Consider the following 17,615-nt stretch of genomic DNA (forward strand, 5'->3'; position numbering starts at 1 on the left):
AGAGTTAACATGTGTTTCTTAAAGGTATGAAGTTTGAACGTTTCTTCTAGACTGATAAGTAAACAGTTGTTAATGCTAACGTTATACGTAGCAATAGCAAAAGTTACATATAGCCCCTTTAAACAATGCTTGGTCACACAACAGGGATTTGTATAAAGAAAAAAAGAAAAAAAGGAAATGATATGTATATGACTACATTTTAATGTATGTTTAACCTTGGGAAACAACATGGAATTTACAGGAATTTTACCATTACTTAATTCCAAGGCTGCAGATTAAATCAAAACAAGATGGACTAAATTTAGATTTAAAATGTTGTTGTCAGACAAAAACTAAAACTCTAATGACCGTTTAAAACCTTCATATTTTTGAAACCTTACCGTTTTTCCCGCCACAAGATGGCGCCCGGGTCTGCTGTTGAGCTTGTGTTTTGAAGCTCCCTCCCTGTTGGAGGCTGACCTGTTTCCCGCGATGACAGTTTCCTGCAGGCTGCTTGAGACGGACTAGTCGCCCTCACAGCAGGATGTACTGAAGGGGAGAGAGGGTTATCAGAGTTTAGCTGATCGGCATGCAGTGGACTCAGCTGGCAGAGTGAATTTTTTGTTTCTTTTTCAAGGAAGAGCGAATGTCGCAGGGGGATACCGGTGAGTGTGCTGCTTGCTCAGCGGTGAGCGTAGAGGAAGAAGTTGTTTTTTTTGTCGCTGATGTTTGGTTCACGCAGTAGCTGGTGGTGAAGTCCTAGTACCCGATACGTGTCAGTTTGGAGAGAACGTCACGACAGATTCCGCTCAAAAATCCGGCACTTGAGCCATACTCTTCTCAAAGGGACATTTTAAAGCAGCGTAAGCAAAGGCTTAAAATAAATATTGGATTTAGTCGTAAGTGGTCTTGTATTCGGCATACATACAACCGAAACATACTACACACATTTCAGTACAATTTGTACTTTACTAACCGTTTCACACTTGTTGCCAGTAACGGTGGCGGTGTGGTAGGTAGCGGGGCCAACGGTTGAGCCACTCTTCAAAGTTAAAATACTAGCGACAAGATTGCAGGTAGGTGTTTTGAACATATGCCGAATTGAACAGTGGATCGAAAAATTTCATTAGATATATTAAGTTTGATGCTTTCAGGTACGTGCTATTGCCAGTTTGCACATTAATATAGGTAACGAAAAGTCGACAATTTTGCTAAGGAGTTTTGCATGAAGTCCTGGAATGACAGCTCAGCCTGCAGTCTGTGTGGATATGTAATGAAGGCTGTGAAATTGCTTTTGTAGAATAAACACATACAACTTTATTTTAGCCATCATATGCATTGGGGAACCTCTAAGTTATCAAACTAAGTGATTTTTTTCAATGACCAAAATTTGCTAATTTGGATCTGTTTGGGAATTTGGTTCATTTAATCAAGTTTCTACTACTTGCTTGCTAAAGGTAAATACTGTACATGGTACAACAAGTAATATCTCCTTCTTTGATATACCATTAGTTTAGATACATTATAATTTTGAGATTTGCTGTGATACATACTTATTTTGCTTCCCTCATAGTTGCGTAATAATGATAGTAAAATTAAGTTGTTTTTCATAGTTTATAATCACAATGTGTGACATAAAAACCCTTGTCTTTGATATGGGGTTCTTGTGTTGTCATCTATTCTCATCATCATCATTCCATGTCAGCACTAATGAAAATAACTAGTAAAGCTATAACTATAATAGCATATCTTTGGTATAATTGTTTGACCTTTGACCTGTGGGCATGAAAATCTCACAGCATGAGGCCTCCGTAATGAAACAATGTCACCTTTGTCTGTGTGTGACATGACACAAACATTTGCTATTACTTCCTTTCCAGAGGGGAAATGAGTAACAGGATGGAGGGTTCTGCGGGACCAGGTGTCGGGGCGAACGGACCTGTTGCAGCGCCCAGCAGCCCGGTGCGCTCCAACATGGACCCACCTCTGTCTCCAGGAGAGCTGGAAGAAGAGCAACAGTCATCATTGACAGATGTCAGCCAAATGTGGATTAACTTTGCCAAGACTTTCGCCATCATCTTTCCGATCTACATCTTGGGATACTTTGAGTTCAGCTTTAGCTGGGTTCTGATAGGACTTGCCATGTTATTCTACTGGAGGAAGAACCACGGCAGTAAGGACTACAGGATAAACCGCGCCTTAGCATTCCTGGAACATGAGGAGAAAGCAGTGAGGCAAAGTGTGCCTACTGCTGAGCTGCCACCATGGGTGAGTCCTGCAGTATTATAACATACCTGGTGTTATCACTGTTTTGGCATCATTGCTGTGTATTATGACTCTGTCTCAAGCCTCACCCTTCCCTTGGGTGTTCTCCCTGCCAACATCGAGTATGGCATGTCAACACTGACCAGTTGTCTGCCAAACTGACTCACTGAATTCCTTGTATGTCTCAAAGAAGTCAGTGTTTGGGTAATGTAGCTGACAACAAATGGAATAATGTATAGTATGTGGCAGTTAGATAATCAAAATGGCCAGCAATGTTACACCCAGGAAGTTTTCTACCTTAGGTCACTACGTTCAGATGTTCAGGTGGTTTTTGAAAACTAATGTGGTGACTATCAGTGGGGCCAGGGACAAACACAGGCAACATTTCTGCCATTTGATGCTCTGACACTTTCATTTTAATCCATAGGACAAAACAAACCATGTTGCTTGTTAATGAGGGTCTCGTAAATAGCCGTCAGAAAGGTCACACATTTCACCCATTGGTTGACGGCAGACTCTTTATGATCATTTCAATCCCGTTAACTGCCAGAGGGAGATGGAGTCCTCGATGAATAATTTACGTATGGGCCCCGAAGCCCACTGGGCTGCCAAGGCTGGCACTGTAAAAGCAGTGGAGTCATTATGAACCTGTTCTAATTTTCACTTTCTTTTTTAATCCCTTTGGTTTGGTGTGGTTATCAGGCCACAATAAGAAACTAGTGTGGAGAAGGGAGAAAGCAGTCTGGCCACATGCCTTCCACTTCCACACATAGCTGCTATTCTCTCTCTTGTCTACTTATGCCCTGGTCATGACATGTGACAAGCTACTCCAGTCAACAGTACTAGTTCCAAGCAGGCTTGATGTGGAGGATACCATTGGGCGTGTGCTCAAAGGATGTACTGTATCTGCACAAACCAGTAACATTAGCTTGTCTCTGCTTATTAGCTCTTTGCCTTGTGGTAGCAGGGATCTGTAAGACCACAGCAATGCATGACAAGATTTGGTTCAGTAACGCACTTTATGAAATCCACAAATATGTGATATTTACTGGGACATCAAAGTTCTCTTTTTGTTTCTGACCAGGCAAAATAGTATTCAGGACATAGTTTTCATATACACTGGCCATCTGTTTAGATTTGGGAACATGAAATATTTAAAATATTTTTGTAAATATTTCAAAACATTAAAATGGTAATAACTCCTTAATCCTTCCCCATATGACCTTTAATGTTAATACCACATCCATGATGAGAAAACTCATGTGCTATTCAAGAAATAAGAACTGTATGCATTATGCATGACAGCTGGCACTTCTGAACGCACCCCTGCCAAGTAAAGTGTTGGATAGGTTTTGCCATAATTTGACTTCTTGATTTGGGATTGTTGTTTGGTTCAAGCCATACCAACCATTTATTCATTCATTCAAGAAAATTGAGTTTTTTTCATTTTAGTTTTAGTAGTTTTTCAAGCAAAAAATGTGTTCGTTCCTGAATCTCAAATGTGAGGATTTTCTACTTTTTTCATTGTGAATCATTGTATATTGAATACCTAAATTCAATTCAGTTTATAGACAGTCAGAGTCTTTTAATTAATGAGCATTTTCACCTCAGGAAATGAGTTCATCTTTTCCCAGTCTTGTGAGATTTACACAGAAACCCGTTACCACTGTAATAAAGAGGCTTCCGTTCTGCAGCAACACTTTCTGTAATCGATGATGATGCCGGAGAACTGTTGAGAGGCTGAGTGGATGGCAGGATACCAGCCAGACCCAAATAACCCAAACACAGCCCCCTCCCATCACAGATCATCCCATCAACACATCCATTATCACACAGACCTTGAGAAAAATGGTGCTAAGCAACAAAACCCCGGGCCCCGTGCAGAAAGCTTTGCTGTAAGCAGAGATGCAGCAGTGTCTGACATGTTTTTTGCCAGTCAGCAAGCTTTTGTCTTGGTGTTGTGTGTTTGACCAAGTGTTTGTCCCAGATGTGTAAATCCACAAACAACGTGACTAATGACATTTGGAAGTGTCAACCAAACAATGCTGACTGACAGCCCTTTGTGTGGCTGATTAAAGGGAAACTGAGAGACCAGTGAAAGGATGCCAAAGGATTAATGTGCCCTCCTGATAATGAGCAACAGTGCCAAACAATCAGCAGTGAACTTTGACCCCTGAGAGATACTCAGATGCTGTCAGTGTGTCCCCGTTCTTCATACGAGATACTTTATCTACTTTACCTCTGTCACACTGACCTCAAAACTCAGTGATTAGAAGCTCACTGGAAGTCCCTGAGTTACCACAATTCAGTTCTTAACTCTGTCAAAACTCAAGCAAAGTTGTTGGTTACTTTTCTTATGATTGATTAATTCATTTATTGATTGATTGACTGAACTATTTGAGACATTTCGATGTATGACAAATGAAATGCTGCCACGGCTTTGGCAAAATGATTCTTTTCAGGGGCCGGTTAATATTAAAATTCACCACATATTCATAAAAGAGTCATATTTCTAAAAATGCCAATATTCCAAAGTGTCTGTTGATGCTTTGCTATCTTCCCAAGCAAAAGAGCTTGAGAGCGACCTGACATGGGCTGTGTAACAGGAGAAATTAGTTTAGCATTTTCAGAACCAGAAATAATTTGTTATTCATCAAATACATGTAAAGTGAGTGTGCTTGTGTTAAATTGGGAAAATGTAACAAACATAATCCCGTGTGAACTCCTCTGTCTGTAATTTGTAAAGTCAAGCACAAATCAAAGTAAATCAAGTAAATCAAACTCTTAATCATTTAAGGACTGCAATTAGCGATCGTTTTGAGAATTGATTAATCTGCCAAGAAAATCCAAGGTCCAAAAAATCCAATGGTATACAGTTCACAATAATATAAAACAAAGTAAAGCAGCAAGGTGTTTTTCTTAATATGTTGTCACTAATTGTTAGTTATTTTCTGTCAATTGACAAACTGAACAGTTTCTAACATGTCAGTTCCTATGTTGTTTTTCTAAACATTTCTTGTTTTTTTTGCTGCATATTTCAGACTTTGCTTTGCTCGGTCACACAGCAGCAAGTTGATTTTTATCTGGCATTTTAAGTAAATTTCATTGTCCTAATTAAACACTGGCCTAATTTCATTTCATTTCCACAGTGGCACATCAGTGGACAGAATACTGTATATAATGAGCACTCAGCCCATATGTAAAATCAACAAAATGAACCGTATCTGGAGTATACCAAATCAATTCTGATCATCACCGAACTTGCGCCGATCGCCTCGTCCTCGTGGCTCGCACTCTCAGAAAATATGATTGGAATGAGGCTTGATCGGCAGTGTGGGCAGCAGCTCATAGTTAGCAGCAAGCCAGGAATGCCTGAGGTACAGTTTCATCTTTCTGAAGACAAGCTCACACTGAACAACTCCCTCACTGCTGTCAGACACAAAGAGATGCATCTGTAGAGGCTTTTTATTCAGGACAAGATTGGGTTGTTTTTGTTGTCTTGATGATTTTATTTGAAGCTATACAACGGAGTTTAACCAGGAACTGCATCATCCATGAGTCATGATGATCACTGGACAGAGAGATAATCATATCATCTGTATTAACCACCAAAGAGGAACTCAGACACGTGACAGAAGTTAAAATCCTTTTTTCATCCTTTTCATGTGCCTAAATACAGTAGAATAAAGTCGGATAGATAGAAACAGATTGGGAGAAAAACTGAAAGACAAACAATGTGTTGCAAGATTGTAACCATGATGATGAAAGCCCTTTAACCTTAAAGGTCTCATATTTGACACTTTTCCTGTGTTTTATTTGAAGTGTGGATCTGTAAGAAGATATATTTGTGGTTTTAAGAACCAAAAACCATCTCAGTGTAGTTTTACATCTCCTCTCTCAGGCTTCTCTCTGAAGCTTTAGTAACAACAGGTCAGTGAGCCAATCAGAAGAGAGGAGGCTCTGAGCCTGTCTTCTGATTTCAGGTAAACACTCGGAGAAACCAAATCCTGCAAGGTTGGATGGTGGGTCCAGGTGGGCGGGGCTTGGGACATGGCTGAGGATGGTGACTGTTTTGTTGTGACATCACAGAAGTCCTGACGGCTGGTTTTAAGGCTCAGTTTCTGAATACAGGCTGTGTGCATTTCTCTGTGGACTGAGGCTTTGATACTTTCACAGTATTAATACAGAACCTAGACCTGATCTATAATCAGACAACACACGGACATCTGCCTTTAGACTATATGGGACTTTTAAGACATTTTTGTCTGATTTCCGCAGTCTAACTTGATCACTGTTTTGATGGCTGCTTTCATGCAGTTTGTAACTGATGCTTTGATCGATATAAACAAGAAAATCAGAAAGTTTGTGCCAGACGGAGGGAAGATAAGCAGAGCAGGAATCTTATCTGTAACCTTTAAAGCTATTAATGTGATTAGCAATGCATGACATAAGCTCTAATTGATTTTTTTTTTCTGAACAATGTCGTTCCAGAGTAGAGAAATTGGCTGCAGCAAACAGTCACAATCCATTGTTTGGCATCAGTTTGTGTTTTAATCATTTTCATATGTTATATGTTTGGATCATATGAACTTTATAAAAATATAAAACTACATGTGAAATTTAGGCTTAATGCCACAGAGGTCATCCCAGGTCCCCCGCTGGCTGGCTTAAGTACGGTGAATGTGGGGTTAGTGGGGTTGGGGGAATGATGAAATGTCTGCTACAGCAGCATTGCTGAGAAGGAATGAGGTCAGGCCAGTAAACTAATGGTCTGGAAGTTTTACACATGCAGGCTGCGGGATTTAGGCCACAGTTTTATATGGTAAAACTACATTCCTGTGTAACCTAGCCAGACATTTGTACAGTGTCCTGATGCTGAGCGGCAAAGTGTTTTGACTTGATGTAATTTAGATAGGAATCATGCCTTCCTTTCTACCTCTTTCACAGTAGCACAGACAACAGACATGTGGCCAGTGTGAAGTATGACTTGATTTGTTTTAGGGGTTTAGAGGATTTGTCCTGGCTTATAGACAAAGCTTTTGCAGTGAAGATCCAGACAAGAAGCATGGGAAGAGGGAGAGAGTGAAACAGGACCCCCTGACTCTTGTTTGATGTGTTTAGCACATCAATACCTTAATGCTGAATGCAAGCTGTTGACTTGGGAGTTGAGTTTAAGACAAGTTAACTGGCTTTGGATTGACTGTGATTGATTTATCACATTTAACCTAATCAGAAGAAATGACAGTGGAGCAGTGTCAAACCAGGCAAGACCAAAGCAGACAAATTAAAGGCAGTAATGTTTGACCCAAGTAAGACATAGATACAGGGGTGCAGCTACATTTACATAGTTTATATATGTTTCAGATCAACAAATCATCCAGCATAAAGAATGTCAGCAGTAACAATTATCTACCACAACTCTCAAGTTGTTTGGTTTATGTTATTTTATATTATTTACGTTAAGAAACAGAGAAAAGCCAATTGTAGGAGCAGATCAGTCGTCCGCTGGTGTCAAGATATCGTCACCATAGAAACAAACCCATGCGCAGTGCTTTGTTGACGAAGCGCTGGGACAAGGCGCCCAGCCAGTGCTTTTCTGCCAGAAAAAACACTACATGGACATACATGTACATCCTAATATGGTTACATCTCTATTTAGATACAAAGGTGCCATTTTGTGAATTTCAAACTTACATATTACAAAATAACTCCCAGTTGAAGTGTTGACTGTAGGATAGTAGTATACTAATATTTTTTCTTTTCTTTTTCTCATCTTCTTTTTTTGTAGTATTCTTTCTGAATGTTGAGCTTTTAAGTTTCTGTTTCTCCTCGCACAAACTTTTTTTTTTTACTTTAGATCTATGTTTATGTGAGTATATGTAGGTAAAAGTATGTATGTATTGTCAGACATACAGTGTCTTGATGTACATATCATATTTTGTACTAGTTGCATTTTTAATGTGCAAACAAATAAAGTCTAAATGATTAATTGAGTAATTCAGAACCAGTTATTTCAACAACAAAACAGAAGAGTCTCAAGTCTGGATCCTTTGGTTGTTTATAGGTTTGGATCACTGCAGATGGATTATTGGAGTCAGTGGAGTGTGGTTGTCCTGGACAGTTTCTAGGTGTGGATGTGTGTAAGTATAAATATGAAGCTGGGCGGTGCAGGAAACGTTCAGTCAAACTCTGCTAACCCCCCGCTCTCGTGAAAATGTGAAAACAGCCTGGTTTAAAACAGTCTGTCTCTGTCATCAACCTCTCAACAAATAGACGTGGAAAGTCATTACAACCGCAGTGTAACTGTTTCTCTCTGAGTCTCTGCGTTTCTCTCCTCCTCCTCCTCGTTCTCTTCGTCTCAGTGTACTCGTATGACATGGCATGGGTGGGGCTTCCCTGGTCTTTTGATGTGCCAAAGGGCCGGGCTCTGCTCCACAGTGCAGAATGGAAACAATGTGGAGGAACAGAAAGGCCTTGTGCTGCTCTGTTCTGATTTTACCTGCAGTCTGTATGCGTTTGGACAGTTTTATTTTTTCTAGCTCTCCTCTCTGAAACAGTGGATTATGAAGAGCAACAATCACTATTAGGTTAAAGTGCTGACTTTATCTTTATTAGAGGGTGTTCACGTCCAACTCTGAGCTGATCTCCTGATTTGATTCGATTCAGTTTTGCTTCACAAAGTCCAGAATCAATTCATTTTGACTGAATTCTTTGATGAAATACTTGGAATACCCTGGAACAAACCCTGCTGATGTTTCCTTCAATATAAAGTGTAAAGTGCACACTATAGGATAAATTAGGGTTGACCGGCCCAAAGATCATATCTCAATCTTTTTAGGTAGAATCACGGTCCACGATCTGCATGGCGAGTTGCGAGTCTCTCCACATAATGTGTTGAACTCGTGATCAGGTGACTATTTATGCATATTGTTGCCTGGACACAAAGCCTGTCACATCCAATTTATAATTTATATTATTTTTAAGTTTATTTGATAGGGACAATGAGTGTTAATGAACATCAGTACAAAATACACAATGTAAACATGCCGGAGTGTAGCAAATATGCTCATAATACATTACTACTTCAACTCAAAGGCCCAACTCCCAAACCTGTGCCTTCTGTTTTTATTCAAAAAGCACATAGTGACAAACTATTGCAACTATTCCTTAGAAGAGAATCGCAAGTATTTTAGTCCCAGGAACAAAAAGGAAGCTCAATTTAAAAAAAATAAAAATAAAGGGGAGGTTGATCAAATATTATATTATGTTGGATGTACTGTACGTGTAGTATAATATGTACTGTAAATCTACCTTTTCATTTTCTCTCCCCCTCTTGGCCCGCACGGTTGTCGCCACGTGTCTCTATCTGTCGTTTCAAATTAAAAGCCCTCTGCAGAGTCATGGAATTGTGACTTCATGACATTGCAGCAGCAGCACCAAGGGATATAAGGGAAACACTATAATATTTATATATTTTTTAATATTATGACTCAGCTTCAATCCAAATTAAGAATTCAGTTACATGTATAAATCCCACTTTAACAACATGATGCAGAGAGCAGTTGCAGCTAGCTGCAGACATGCTATTGTAGGCTGTATGATCAATTCTATTATACATGAAAATCTAGTCTGGTTCTTTCTTTCCAGCCTCAGCACAACAGAGCAGGTTTCTTCGACTGATCTCACTCCTAGCTGCAGTCTGTCCTCCTCATATCCTCAACAGTCTCTCTCTCTCTCTCTCTCTCTCAGCCTAAATATAGACGTCAGCGTGGAGCAGCCGTCTCGTCATATAGGTTTCTTGTTTCCGCACCTTTCGACGCCTGCTGCAGCTTGAAGGGAAGCTGACTGAGCAGCTTTGCTTGTTGTTTTTGTCGTCACCTTGTCAAGGAGAATCTCTCTCCTCCCCATCGGAAGCTGAGACAGTGACAGAGCACCGATCTAAGATGATGACAGAAAAAGCAGTTTTCTTTTAATTTGTCATTTGCAGTTTAGATTAATACATTTCATCGTTACTCAACAGGATTATTCATCCTCTCCACACCCCTCTCCCTCTCTCTCTCTCTCTCTCTCTCTCTCTCTCTCTCTCTCTCTCTCTCTCTCTCTCTCTCTCTCTCTCACACACACACACACATGCACACCCTTTTTGTCGGGGGTGTGGCTGCAGAGGGAGGTTAGGATTTCCAAACAGCTGTTACATAGTTGAACTGTGAGTCTCACCCCCTTGACACATTTTGACACAGGGAAACACACACACACACGCACACACACACACACACAGACACACACACACACACACACACACGTACGTAACCAAAAGGGACCCTGCAGACGCCACGTCTTTGCCTTCAGTCTGGTCCACATGCTGTGTTTGAGATTAGGAAGCACTCAGACTGAAAACAGGGCTGCATTACGAAAAGCAAGGGTCTGTGCTGGTGTGGGCGTGTTGCTACAGGCAAATGAAATATGATCCAACAAGGCCAGTTTGAATAATAAATCCATAATATATCCACTGCAGTGAAAATACTGTCAGACAAGATTTTACAAGTCTGGAAAGTTAAAGTATCTGATCTCAACAGCTGTGAGATAAAGCTAGAATCAAACCTTTTAAATAGTAATATAGCTGCAAAGATTATTTTTACAATTTTTTCGATTTAATCTGTTAATCCGGTCTATAAAATGTCCGTAAATTATTTGGTTTCTCTGAGCGACAAAAACCCAAAGATTCTATTTACTATTTTCTACTATACTACTATACTATTGCATCTAAATAGCAATTCTCACAATTCAGATGTTGGAATCAATGAATATTTAGCATTTACTTGAACGATTCATTCATCAAAATAGTTGCAGGTTCACTTCTTCAGAATATGAAGAAGGTTTTAAAAGTGATTTAGAGCTGCAATGATCAATCAGACATTTTTTTACGCAACAATGCCAAAAGTTATCTAGTTGCAGCTTCTCCAGTGCGAGTGTTTGCTGTTTTTCTCTGTTTTATATCATTGTAATCTGAATAGCTTTGGGTCTTAGACTGTTTATGGGACAAAACACTATTTCGCTGATATTTTTAATCATTTAATCGAGAAATGATCAATCAACAATGAAAATAACTGGTAGTTGCAGCTTTCAAGTGATTCTTTACATCTTGTCAAATCCATTGAAACAGCGTGTCTTGTTTCCGTGGTCTGTGGCTGATTTTGGCGTCGTGGTTTATGTGGTGGACACTAAAAACTGTGATGTATCCAAAACAACCTTTTAGCTCTGTTAGCACTGTAAACGTTGTTAGCTGAGATATACAAACAAGCTAGCAAACAGATAAAAAAAAAAAAATCCCTCTCTTCATTAGCTCCTTTATGTAGCATGCTAGCACAGGCTGCTCATGCTTGCTAGTATGTAGCAGGCCAGAGATTCTACCTGCCTGGTGTTTATTTATTTGTCTCACCAATTTTTCATGGCGAAGTGATGATACCAGGCGTAGTCGTTTGCGATCAACAAGTTAGAGCAAATTACAACATTTTCATCAAGGAAGGAGGCGCTGTTCTACCAGAGTGAACAGAGCAAAAGCTGTTAGGCTTTCCGCTAAGAGCAAGAGGAAAGAATGAATGACTTGTGGTCGAAAGCCTTTGTCCTTCATCCCTCTTTCCTTGAGGAAATGTACCAGTTTCCTTTCTATGTCACTCTCCAGGCTAAAGAGCATCGTATATTTAGCGGCTGTTTTATTCATCCCCATCAGTCTCATTTATCTCAGAGAATTTAGTGCGTCTCTCCTTCTCCTTTATCTCTGTCTCACATTTGTTTCCTCCTCTGCTCGTATTTTCTGAGTTTTACACTCAGTTTTTTCACCTCGTGCTGAGTCATGTTGGCAGTTTTTGTTAGTACCTCCTGTGTTATTTCCTGCTTACGTCATGTTAATGGCTGTCATTTGCTCTTCGGCCTGAGTCCGTTAAAACCTGACTGTTGTACACTGTCTCAGTCCTCCTTTCTCTCTCTCTGTTGTTTACCCTAAAAGGGGAAAAAACTGTGCCGCTGTCGCTGCCTTCTTTCTTGGCCACATGATTCATTCTTCTCTCCTTTTATTCCTTGGATCCAACTTCATTGTTTTTCTTTTAACATCTGTCGAGATGCAACAGATGCAGCCAGTGTAGCTGTCTGCCGTAATTACTGCAATTACCTACCAAACACCAGAGCAGGGACAGACCGCAGCCACATCTGGCGTACCTTCATCTTGAATTTTACCTTGTACGGACAGTGTAAACAAACACAACCAACAATTTGTGTTCCATTTCCATGTTTGGCTGCAATCCGGTGACTTGGACTCCCCTCTCAAGTTGGACCCAAGTTGGACATAGTGATAATAAATGATTCATCGTTTTGCTTTGTTGTACTCGTGGTGAGTTCCCACGAAATCATGGCTGACATGGTGATGTTGAGCCTGAGACTCCAGGCTCAAGTTAGCACATGTAATTGGATGAGATGGAATTTCTGATGGTGTTTTTGCTGCAAACCACATATCCGTAAGATTACACAGGCAAAGGCAAAGGAAGCACACTCTAAAGAAAACTAGTCGGTCTAATAATTTTTTTCCAGGCTTTTGGTCCATAGGAAAGAAAGAAAGAAAAATCTCAGTGAAATAAGCAGTTGTACAATAAAACAGAACTTCTGCAAGTTGAGTAATCATTAGTCAAATGATAATCACTTTCAATTCATAATCACTTATGCACTGAAAAACATTTAATGATTCCATGTTCTCAATTATTTTACATTAGAATTTGCTGTTTTTTGTGGTGTTTCATTAAGTTTTGGGCTCTTGATCAAACGTTTAATGATGTCACCTTGTGCTATTTTCTTATGTTTTATATTCGAAACAATTAATGGATTAAATTAATAATCAATTAAGATTAATCAAAGCTAATTGCAGAGAAATCACAGTGAAATGAATTCACGATGTTCATTGTTTTCTGTTCATCCATGGTTACAGTCCAAATAGGAAGTGCGAATCAGGAAGGGCTGAATAATTCAGCCTGACTTTTCATGATGTAGTTTCACCAAAATATAAACAAGCTGTGTTTGCCGTCTCCATGGCAACATTGATGATTTATTTGTTAAAGGACAAAGAGATACAGTATGAATCATCATCATCATCAGCAGATCATAATGTTCTCATCTAAAATCATAATTACATCAGCAATTTTTCATTAAATCTTTAAGAAAGGAAAACATTTGCATCTTTAAAATGAGTTCATGTTAGGTTTTCACCCTAAAACTCTTCGTCCCGAACCAGCTAACTGTCAATAAGATGTACTTTTGCAGGTTCGAGCTGAAGAACTTGTTGCTCTGACAACAATTCCAGATGAATTTAAACCTGAAAAATCCAGACTATTTTAATCTGGGTAACTCCAGACCGGGGACCATTCATGTGATACTTAAATATAAATGGGTCATTAGATAGTGTCATGCAAAATCCATCACCACGAGTTCAGAGCAACACTTTATTGTCGGTGTCATAAAAATAGTGATTGTAATTTTAACTTGAAGGAAAACACCACGTGACTCTGATGTCGTCATCAGCGTGAGCTTGTTTGTTTATGTCCACGTGGATCGTACAGTATGTGTTTCCTGGATGGTGTCATGTGTCACACTGAACCACATGCGCTATGTTTGTGTGAGACAAAGTGACCTTGCATGCTCTGGAGAAGATACGTGCAGCATACTGTTGTGTAGCTGCACTAATTTTAATGTTTATCTCTCATGTGTAAGAAACGCTCTCTTTTTTTTTTTATGTTGTCATTAAAATGACTTTCACAACTATAGTAGTGTATTCCTGAGCATTGTAGCATTGTATAGTATGTTCATTTTAAAGAAAATGATACAATATTATGAAAATACACTCTAAAACCTGGCATTTAATGTGCACGTGAGTCTTAGTACGATGTAAGTACATATTTTTTACTTTTATATGATGCATAGTTCTTCTGTTGTTGTTGAGACTCTGTATTGAGATCATTTTGGATTTGTTTATTACAACAATATGTGCTGTATAGCCGTTATCTGCTTTTTCATATTCCCAGAAAAGGACTTTGTTCTTTGGTCATTTGAATGTACATAAATGCAAAACACCTATATGAGGAAGCACATGCACACACACACACACACACACATACACACACACACACACACACACACACACACACAGACCGACTATTTATTTGTGTATGTACTCAGAGCTGAAAGCCTTCCTGGTCCTCCTGACCTCAGTCTGCATTTAAATGAATTGCATTTATGGTCCAAGTACTCATTCATGTGCATCTGCCCCGGGCTTAAGTGCTTGTGCAGAATCCTTCCAGTGTGTCAGTTATGTAACAGGTCTGTCACAGTCAACTCCCAGTCCTCCACAGCAGCTCTGACGCTGCTGCACTGACATCCTGTCAGACTGCATCCCACTGTGGTGTCGTACCGTCAGTCCTCTCAGGTAGTCAGCAGGAGCTCCATGGTTTGACAGAGAGCTATATCTGCACATAGTAAAACACACAGGAGTCATTCCATTCACGCCATTTTAGAGGCACGACTCTGGATGGTAATGTTGGTCTGTCAGTATAAACTGAAACATCTGTCATATATATTTGATGGACTAGGATGACATTTTGTGCAGACATTCATGGTCCCGAGAGAATGAACCCTAACGACTTTGGTGATCCGCTGACTTTTCCTGTAGCACCTTCATGATCTTGACATTTGTTGTTTTGAGTGAAATATCTATTATTGTTCAAATGCCTACTCTATTGGTTCACATGAATGGTGATCAGGGCTGCCACTAACGACTATTTGAACGATTGATCTATCGACAATATTTTTGCATAGTTGATTAATCTAAATGATTTATTTTCCAACAGAAAATCTAAATGACACTCTGGCATGATCAATACAAACATTTATTCAAGCAGCTAAAAAACAAAAAAGCTCTCCCTAGTAATGACAAGACAAAACTTACAAATGAAGTAATGCTTCACATGTTTGTGACTGATCTCACTGTGCACCATAAAAAAATAATAATCACAAAATAGTGTTGTGGCGAGAAGTGGTGGATCAAAAAGAGGAATCAGATGACCAAGACACAGGTGTCAGGGTGGGGAGTCTCTCTTTATTCAATGCGGACTACTTGCAGTCATAGACGGAGACCAAAGAACCCTCGCACAGAATCAGACATGATCTTTTATACCTCAGATAGCTATGTGTGTGTATGTGCATCCTGTTTTCCAAAATCTTGGCTTCATAGTACTATTCTTGCCTAACAGTTGACCAACTCTTGTATCCTGCTTGTTCCTGGCGAACGTCCAGGTCATGGTGTTCTTTTCTGGCAGAACACCACGACACTTCTCCCAGATCGCTGTTCTCCTCTTACTTGGCGATATGCTTTGCCTGGTTACCCAATCTTCTGTTTTCCAGATGTTTTCCTCCAAACCTAAGTGTTCTGACCTGCTCAGTTGACTGCTCAACCTTATCTTTGTTATTGTTCCCATACTAGCTCTGGAGCTTTTCTCATACATCTTTAACCTTATAATTCTCCTACATATCCCCCCTGAAATCACTATTGTGATTTAAACTATGTGTGATGTATGAGTGATGGATAACATGACATTGCAAAAACATGGTGTCAGTGAAACGATATGATATACTGAATATAGTCATGACTGTTACACTACTGTGATAATAATATCTTTCATTATGGTGCATAGCGTACAGAGTTTATAAAACAATTCGCATGTTCAAATATGTATGGGAGCGAAAAACCTGCATTAGGAAAATTCCCCCATGGCCCCTTTCCCCACAGGCGACCGACTTTTCAAGTCACATTTTTGAATCATGCGGTCAACACAGCATATTCTTATAATGACTTTACCAATGGATAATGTGATAATCTGACTATTGATCAAACAACAAAAACGATGATTTCCCAACATTCCTTCTAGTTCTTATTGGTTACATGAGTGCATATGTTTGTATATAAACTTATAGGTTCACTTGTATGCTTATTCCATGAGTGTTAATCACTACGTAATTATGAATTGAGTACATTGTTGCTTACAAAACATCAGTGATTACATATACATCATTCGGTGTGGTGTATTAACTGTCAGTCCATTGAGTCCATCAACAGGTAAACAGTTTATGTCCCCCCTGTTGAGGCTTCCTTCTACTCCGTTACTTTTCCTTACACCTTTTCCTCGGGTTCTGATTTGTCCTCAGAACCATTCTCAGTGTCCAGATAGTTGGGTGACGGGAACAAGTCCGCTTTTCCCAGTAGTCCTTGGACCACTGGATTCATTTGAGCCATTTGTCCATTTGCCAACACATTTACCATCTGAGCTCGCTGCATCATCATGTCCGTTTGTTTGTCCATAGCTCGCAGGCACTGCCTCCTCAGCATGGGAACGATGCAACATGTCAAAAAAAGAAATCAGAATTAGGACTATGACAGCACTTACGGCTGCCTCGGCCAAAATGGCTCCCCATTTTCCTAATTTTTGGTCCAACCAATCCATAGACAGGCTACCTCCCCTACCAGCATTCCCCTTCATTTCTATTCCTAACTTTTGCAGCTTTCTCATGGCAAATGTGAAAGACCCTTCTGCATCTGTGTTGTTTGGAATGTATGTACAGCAGTATTTTCCGAACACCTTACAAACTCCTCCCCTTTCTGCTGTCATCCATTCCAACACTTGTCGGTTTTGCCATGCTACGGCAGTGGTTGCATGCAACTGTTCCCCCAACGCTCTAAACAGTTCACCAGTGTAGTTAATATATCTCTGTTGATTATGGTAGATGTAATTTATCCAGACTACATTTTTATTGATTATAATTCAGGGCAATATGAATTCTAGTCCTGATCTCACCTCCTCTTGTGCTTCGAATTCACCTGGGATTCCTACTGGCAGTCCTATTGCATTTAACTCTATTTCGTCCTCTGGAGTGAACTGCGGCTTTAATCTTCGTGATTTATCTGACTCCATTTCCTGCTTGATTATCTCGTTCACTCCTTCATAAGAGGTATTTTAATGCGGTCCCCTATCACCCCTCTGATTATGGGAGGAGTAGCGGGGACCACCACATCGGGCATTACCTTTCTTTGGAGTGGAACCCTGGCCACTTTGGTTTCATTTTGGGCTTGTAATTTTGTTATGCACATCATATTCATAACTATGGTCCATACTTTTTGCTAACTCTTTGCATCTTTATCCTCAGTGGATTCCCTAATGCTACCTTCACCTGACACGCCTGTTTTCCCCATTCTTGACCATTTGTAATACCACAGAGTTGTCTGACATATTCCTTAGCTGTAATTATCACATCGACTTTTATTTCTTCTATTTTGAACG

General features: G+C 39.8%; 1 protein-coding gene across 4 annotated transcripts in view; it reads left to right on the forward strand.

The window, feature by feature from the left end:
- The first annotated feature begins 467 nt into the window (after positions 1 to 467).
- Positions 468 to 17,615, forward strand: part of LOC130179219 (extended synaptotagmin-2-like) — a 63,934-nt gene continuing 46,786 nt past the window's right edge. Inside the window, exons 1-2 of one of the 4 annotated variants that reach the window (XM_056392058.1) lie at positions 468 to 644; positions 1,860 to 2,247. In XM_056392058.1, the coding sequence (XP_056248033.1) occupies positions 1,867 to 2,247 (381 nt within the window). In that variant the 5' untranslated portion in view covers positions 468 to 644; positions 1,860 to 1,866. The remainder of the gene's footprint in view (positions 645 to 1,859; positions 2,248 to 17,615) is intronic. The other 3 variants (XM_056392059.1, XM_056392060.1, XM_056392061.1) reach the window with 3 other exon arrangements.

Source organism: Seriola aureovittata, chromosome 12, assembly GCF_021018895.1.
Source record: "Seriola aureovittata isolate HTS-2021-v1 ecotype China chromosome 12, ASM2101889v1, whole genome shotgun sequence".
NCBI lineage: Eukaryota > Metazoa > Chordata > Actinopteri > Carangiformes > Carangidae > Seriola > Seriola aureovittata.